The sequence below is a fragment of the Rhagoletis pomonella genome, unplaced genomic scaffold, assembly GCF_013731165.1.
Source record: "Rhagoletis pomonella isolate Grant_MI unplaced genomic scaffold, Rhpom_1.0 Rhpom_scaffold_00005, whole genome shotgun sequence".
Classification (NCBI taxonomy): domain Eukaryota; kingdom Metazoa; phylum Arthropoda; class Insecta; order Diptera; family Tephritidae; genus Rhagoletis; species Rhagoletis pomonella.
Window position 1 is genome coordinate 67,432,592 of NW_023458559.1, and position 7,565 is coordinate 67,440,156.

The 7,565-nt window shown below is 37.0% G+C and overlaps 2 protein-coding genes across 4 annotated transcripts in view; one reads left to right on the plus strand and one right to left on the minus strand.

Annotated features, from left to right (window-relative positions):
- Nucleotides 1-7,565, plus strand: part of LOC118739418 (SRSF protein kinase 3) — a 35,815-nt gene that overhangs the window by 22,477 nt on the left and 5,773 nt on the right. The window lies entirely within an intron of this gene.
- LOC118739419 lies at nt 7-7,489 on the minus strand. The gene is made up of 5 exons (XM_036470721.1): nt 4,182-7,489; nt 2,700-2,921; nt 2,161-2,612; nt 1,689-2,086; nt 7-391 (listed from the first exon to the last, which is right to left on the minus strand). The coding sequence occupies exons 1-5, from the start codon at nt 5,207-5,209 to the stop codon at nt 371-373; spliced, it is 2,121 nt and encodes a 706-aa protein (XP_036326614.1). The 5' UTR covers nt 5,210-7,489; the 3' UTR covers nt 7-370.

A 7,565-nucleotide genomic window follows, 5' to 3' on the forward strand; every position in this document is an offset into this window, starting at 1 on the left:
AAACGAAAAGAAAAAAAGGAACAAACGAATTGGACACAAACGTTTGCTGGTGATTTTACTGTGGTGGGGCAAGTGCTGGGTGGGTGCTGGGTAGGTGAATGAGGTGAACGGTTGGTGGTGGTGAATGGTTTGGCGTATATTAGGTGAGTGACCGACCATTAAATACTTAAGTATTATAAGTGTGTTAAGCAATTATTGGGGCGTGATTGAAAGCAAGTGCGTTAATGTGCTTGACAAAGTAGTAGGCGCGCTCAGTAAAAGAAGTGAGATGACAGATTTGTGTGCGAGGGAAAATTTACTATTTGCGTATGTAGTAGTTGTTTATGACAAGTGGTGGCGGCTTTGCAGGTGCATAAGTGAGGCGTAAAAATCATAAGAAATAATAGGTAAACTGAAAAGAAAGTCGGGGATATGAGTGATGATGGTTTAGTGAAAGCGGATGGTTTATGTTTTTTTTTCAAGCATAACTAAGCATGCAGGCTTTTTTCTCAATAATTAGCTTAAATATTTCGTATCAGCATGTACTATATATGTAAGTAGGTATTTTCCTTTAAATGCAATAAGTCGCTGACTTAATTTGAGACTATAAGTGACTCTTTTTGTGACTAGAGACGACTTGGGTATTCAGTAAGTAAAGTAAGTAAATTAGAAAAAGTTCACCAAAGATGTTTGATGAAAACAAATAGAGGCAGTCACCTGATAGCGTGTTGCAAATGGTGATGAATGGTTATGTACATATGTACAGTTGCAAGCAATGAAATAGTAGCAACACACATAGTAGAGGTCTCAAAGATTGTACAAAATTAAACAAAATTAATCAAACTTCAAAAACTGATCATACTTCAACTTTCAAACTTTTTATTCAGAATCTGTAGAAAATTTTCGAATATGCAGTTGTTTAGCCCATTAAATTGAAGTAAAAAGTGCGAGTTTTATGTCACTAAAAGTGGCCTTTGACTTTTTCGAACTTTTTTTGCCGAAGGTGTTGCGCATTTTCTTCCATATGAACCAAATCTATTTTTATATGGAAGAAAATGTTCCACACCCTCAACTTGCACTTTATTGTAAAAACATTGAATGGGCTACACAATTGCATACTCGGAAATTTTCTAAAAATTTTAGGAACTTTGTGCAAGCTTTGAAACTTGTATTTATGTGGTTTTTGTTATAGATCGAACTATATCTTATACGAAATTTATTAAACATAAATAAATAAACATAAGTTGCAAACAATATCATTTTGAAATTTGCTACTATTTTATTACTCGCAGCTGTATGTCATTTTGCGTGCACAAAGCACTAGCGTGCCATTTGAGAGATCCGAATACTCAGGCAGCGGATTTTGTTTCTGTTTTAATTTTTTCTCCTAATTTAATTTTCTTTTAGATTTTAGACATTATTATTTTAAAAAGAAAAACATTTTGTTTTATTTAATTTAATTTTTATGAAACGTGTTTTTCTAATCTAATTTTCGCCTTTTTAGGGTATATAGAAAGGTCTTTTTTCCATATCTTTCTTTTTGCGACCTGCTCAGCGCCAAATGACAAAGCCATACGACAACCTACTGAACACCAACTAGTCTCAAAATCGATGTTCACCACGAAAAGTATTTATTAGTGACTAGAGACTGCATACTGAATAACGACATTAATCTAATTTACAAAACTTAGTGGAGATCAGTGACTTACCTTGGCAGTGATTTTCTTCTCCGCTCGATAACGATTATTCATATTGCCCGTTGTCGTGTAAGTTGAACCGCCACCGCCGCCGCCGCCGCCAATTGAAGGACTGTCTGTACCCGTGCGAACACCACCTAAGCCATCATTTTCGCCTATCAAACTGGACGAGTATTTAGATGTTAACGAAGAGGTGGTGGTATTTGTATTCAATGTCGAATTCGTATCGTCCTTACTAAGCGCCGATATTGTTGCACCGGTCATAGAGAGCGCAGCAACAGCAGTGTTGGGCAGCGGTGTGGATGAAGTGGAGGAATTATTAGCTGTGCCCGTGCTATTTGTTGTCGAGGCATTCGTATCGATAAGTTGCCATTTGTTGCGGCTCTTCGCTTGCTTCTCAATGGAACTAACTGTGGTTGAAGGAAAAAAAATATAAAAAATTATTAAAAATAAAAAATCTAACAACATTCTATTGCATTCATACTATATGAATCCGGGAAGTCTGCACCCTTCACGCGCAAGCTTGCTATCTCATCATCAATTTGCTGATTCACCACCGACTCATTATCGATCACCAGCAATATATTCTCTGGCTTGATGTCCGTGTGAATAATGTTGCATTTCGTATGTAAATAGTCGAGTCCTTCCAGCACTTGTTTGATAATGTTGCGTACTTGCCCAATGGCTAACCCCTGATAGTTATTCTTCACAATCAATTTGTACAAGCTGCAACCAAGCGCCTCGAAAACCAAGCAATAGTGCTTGCCATTAACGCCACGTATCGTAAAGTGATTAAGCAGTCGTACGATACGTTCCCGTTTCATATCGAGTGGATCCGCATCGCGTATGGCTTCGAGCAGACGTATCTCATCGGCAGCAGTTTCGATATAATGCGGTGCACTCTTAACCACCTTAAGGGCGACGTATTTCTCCTCTCTAGCGGAGCAAGTGTAATGAAAAATAAAAATAACAAAAAAATAAAATAAAAATAATGTGTAAAAAATTGGCTCTCCCAAAACTTACTTGAGATCCCTGCATAGCCAAACGGTGGAAAAGTGTCCCCAGCCGAGTTTGCGTACCACGCGAAAACGATTGTCAAATATATCGCCTATAATAACTGGATGATAACCTCCCCGACAATATTGTGACGGATCTTCCTGCTCCTCATCCGAACCATATAGGCTACTATCCGGTGAATCAGGATAAATTTCCTCTGTGGTGCTCATTGTGCCCCGAGGCTCGGAACTGTAAATGATGGATGATTAAAATTAGTTCAATATCTAAATATTTGTATACGAAAATAAAGCATTGCAAAAGGAAAGGGCAAATAAAAGCCATTATAATTTTGAGTAGTGCTTGGAAAATCAAAGATTAAATAAAAATTATATCCGATACAGAAACTCTAATAAATAACAAGAGGGATTAGACGTAGATTTTTTTCATTCAAACATAGCCACAGTGGTTAAGATTGTAAAATTTTAGAGAAAATCTCGCCGCAAAAAATATCAGATATCGTTTTCTACCTTTTGAAAGTTGCTATTAAACCACTGTAAAGTTTGAATAATCCTATTGCTCCTAGGATCCAGATATCGGACGCCGAAGACTAAAATTTCATGAAAAGATTTTAGGAATAGCTTTAAGCCATCCGTAAAAAATTATAGAAGATATTGCGTATTCTTCTTTAGAGCTTTCCCTTTCATTGCTTAAAAGGATCCAAGTGCAAAAATAGAAATTTAGGAAGAAGATCTAAAGAAGTCATGGGGTCTTACTGGGAGTAGACACTTAAACATACTATTTCCTAATTTCAATTATTCCATTTTTTTCGAAGTTTTCGCCTGTCTAACGATGGCCACCAAACAACGACCATACTTTTGGATATGCGGACTATACTTTTGGGTAGTCGGACTATATACGATTTTAGCCACTATCGTCCCCACATAGCTGTCTTGCAGCCCTATAAAGCAGTAATGGTTTTCGTCAAACGATTCAAAATCTCTCTTTACAGCATTGTCTTCCATAACGAAAAGAATTTCGGCAGAGAGTAGGGAAAAAACTCATTTTAAATAGGGTGGAGGAAAGTAAAATTTCGGCCTTGCTGGGTTTAACCCTGTTTTCACGCAGCAGACAAAAGTTAAAGTGTTTCGAGCTCTTTCGGGACAATGTCAGACAACCTCGGCAAAATCAATCTATTTTACAGCCACTTGAAACTTCCACTAAAACTGCATTCGCTACAAAACTGCATACCCGATGAACCAAAATTACAAACTTATGCCGGATTTCCACTAGGCATTAAATGACGCAAATTTGAATGACAAAGTTGGGCATTAAAAAGTCGGGCACTTAAAAAATGGTTCATAATTTCGTTTCCACAATGCATTTTTTTAAATTAAAAACATTTTTTGTCATTACCAAATGGAAACCTGTCATTATTTAGTTAATTCCAAGCACTACTCGCTAATAGCACGCAATCGGAGAGCAATCTCACATAAACAAACACACACACACATCAAAGATACAATTTCTGCTTCCATTTCTGTATCCATTTCGATTTCAAATGAAGCGCCACCCACAGCCAACGGCTTCAAACGAACTGGCAAAAAGTTGTCATCTTCCTGCGACGGTGACAGATATATCGGACGCACTGGTGAGGCATTTGGTGGTGTCAACAGCTCGAGTTGTTGCTGATGTATCAGCTGCTGCTGTTTAAACTCCAACTGCTGCTTCAATTTCATCTCCTCCTCACGCGCTTTCTTATGCTTGTGATGCGTCTTCTTCGAACGGATCGCAATCAATATAGGACCCGCTGAAACGCATTTCCGTTTCTTGGTGATGCGTTTGCGGCGACGCTTTTCCTCAATCTCAAGCATCCGCTGATTGGCGGCCTCCAGCGCAGCGCGCAACTCTGACGGCGATACAAAATTGAAATCACAAACCAATTCCCGCGTCACGGTGGGTGTAATACAAGACGCTGGTGTTGTTGTGGTATCACCATTTAGAGCGTCCACTTCCAGTACCTCAATGCGATCTTCGGCGGTTGTAGGCGGTAAATTCGTTGCAGCTGCAGTTAAGAGTTGTGATGTCGCTGCCGTTGGAGTTGCGGGCGGCGCTTTCGCTGATTTAATCCAATGCATGAGGAAGAGGAAGAGCAATAGCGCGCAAAATTTGATCGCGATCATAAATAGCGGATCACTGGCGAGCAGTGAGGTCCAATGTACCAGTTGGGTGCTGCATGCGTTGCAATATTCCACAGTATTCTGATAGGCATCGTAGCAGTGCTGCATCGCGAGCAGCAGTGAGGGCCAGATGTGGTGCATGAGCAGAGCATAGTACCGTTTGTATAGTGCATATAGCTGTTTCCAGCTTGGCGCGTCTGTTGGTCGACATATGTCAAGCGCGGATGATGGTGCGGCGAAGGCATAGAAGTCCACTCGCTCACAAGTGTTCTGTGCGGATACTGAGGAGCTAATGAGCGCGCTAAGCTGGTGTTGGAGAGTTAATGCGATTTTGTGCAGCATCGTTTGAATATCGTACATTATGATAGCTTGTTTTTTATTAATGTTTCGCTATTATATTCGTTATTAAACTGCTCATATCATTTTTATCGGTGACTATATAGAATGAAATCGATTTTTTTGCACATATTTTTTATATCACGCCATATAATGCTTTGATAAAGTACGTACAGTGTGTACAGGAATTGGATTCAACTATTCTCAGATCGCTTTATTTTATTGCTAAACTATTAGAGTAGAACTTATGGGTTTTGGCGACCAAGCCGTAATATAAGTTACTAGTGAACCCGCATGACGTTAAAACGCCCAAAATTCAATGCCATTCCGAATGCCATATTTCATCAAAACTATGCAGCCGTTTCTGAGTGAAGAGCAATCTCGCATAGTGCATCCTTTCATATTCATAGAATTTCAAATTACCCTATACCGATGAAAAAAGTTCTTAATTAAAAAAATAAAACTTTATTATACATATATGTATCTAAAGGCTAAGGTCTAGAAATTGACCTCTCATCTTTGAAATTCCTTTTCGAAAGTAAACTGATGAACTAATTCAAATTTGATTGCTCGAACCAAGGGCAACACTCCTAAATAAAGGTCAGGAATAAATACCTTTGAAACCCATTTCGATTTATACCCATCTTTTAATAATTCATCCAACTTACTGTATGATAACTATGTAAATTAAAACCGGTTTATCCGGTTTTTTCTTAATTTCAAAATCCGAACCCGTTTTTTTTTCAAATAGCAATTTTTCGAATAACTCGAAAACGGGTTTTAAAAGAGACCTAATATTCGAACAACCCAGGGGCAATTCCACTCAAAAATATATCTAAATTGAGGATTTTTGAATCACTTGCCATTTTATGCACTGCAATTATTTTATGAAAATTTGCATTTTTTGTTAAAAAAGACACGAGAAAGATAGGGCTTATTTTTTGAAAAAAAATCGATTTACTTCATTTTAAAGTAAATCAACGGCTTGGGCTTCGGTAATCGGCCGATGGTTAGATTAAAACCGAATACAAAATTTCAACAAAATCGTTATAACCGTTTTCGAGAAACCTGTGGCATGCTTTTTTTTAGGTTAACCGTAACAGGTTAGGTTAGGTTAAACTTAACACATCGCTAGATTAATAGAAATTCAAAAATTTTTTGCATGGTTTAAACTTATCCATAGACAAAGGAAGCTCAAATTTTAGTCAATAATTTTCTGTAAAAATTCCACTGTACGCCATCCTTTTGTTGCCGGCTAGAAGGTGAAAATGCATTTTATCATTTCATTATTTTGCTTGAATGTATGTAGGTATTATGTATGTATGCAGAGAGGTGCATATACATTTGTATGTATCTAGATTAATGTTTATGCGTGCTGTGCACTTTTCACTCTATGCACTTATTGTGAAATTTTCTTTGCCGTAATACTCTCGACATTTTTTCACTTTTTTCTTCCACTTATAGGATATGCTGACAGACGTTGGCGCTTACGTTAAGCAACGACGCAGTTTATTGTTATTGTTATTATTGTTGTTGATTTTTGTTGTTATTGAAATTCACATCGAAAACCGCCTGCGCTGAAGTTATTATTATTTTAATTGGCTATTTATTTATTGCATACACTTGCTACTTTTCATACATATGTGCATATTAGTCATAAATAATTATAAATTTTACATTTGTGCACCGTTAGTTTGCGTGAAAACAATTTACGTTATTGTGTTAAACAGTTAGCCTTTTCCATAAAATTATTTATGTATATTTTTTTTTTGATTGTCGAAGGTTGTTTTTTGTGTTTTTTTTTTGTCTTTGTGCGTTGACGCATTCTTCGCAATTTCGTATGCACCCGAGGATCGTTAGCTGCAATCACTTTACGAATATTCGCGTTTTTATATTACCGCTGTCAAAGAAAAAAAAATAAATTTCGAATTTAACAGCGTTATAAATGTTGTAAGCGCAATATTTTTTAATATATTTTTTTCCCCGTATTCCGCAAAGTATCCGCAAAAATCCTGCTTACATAATGTGCGCTTTCGAGCGATTTGACCAATGCCAGCGCCGTCAACGATATGTGTACGCGCGCACGACCAAGCACCGAAAATTATGAGAAGTAGTAGCTGTTTTTAATAAAATTCTAATATCACTTCTCTCGGCTTTTTTTTTGTTGTGCTTCTTTTAATGTTTTTTTATATATTATTTTTGTTTCTATTGCGCCAGCGTTTTATGCTTCTCAGCTTGTCGCGTTATTCGTTTTGTCGTCATTTATTTCGCATTTCTATTTATTTCATTTTTTTTTTCTATTTATTTTAGTATTTTATTTAAATTTTTCTTAATTTTATTTTTTCGCACGTCATTTCCAACAGTTTTTCGTAATACTTGC

What these genes read in the sequence shown, in the direction of transcription:
- LOC118739419 (XM_036470721.1), bottom strand. Translation starts at nt 5,209, where the DNA reads ATGTACGATATTCAAACGATGCTGCACAAAATCGCATTAACTCTCCAA. An exon ending in GCAGAAATTGTATCTTTGAT is followed by an intron (nt 2,922 to 4,181) that starts GTGTGTGTGTGT and finishes CATCATTTACAG; the next exon opens with TTCCGAGCCTCGGGGCACAA. An exon ending in AGACTTCCCGGATTCATATA is followed by an intron (nt 2,087 to 2,160) that starts GTATGAATGCAA and finishes CTTCAACCACAG; the next exon opens with TTAGTTCCATTGAGAAGCAA.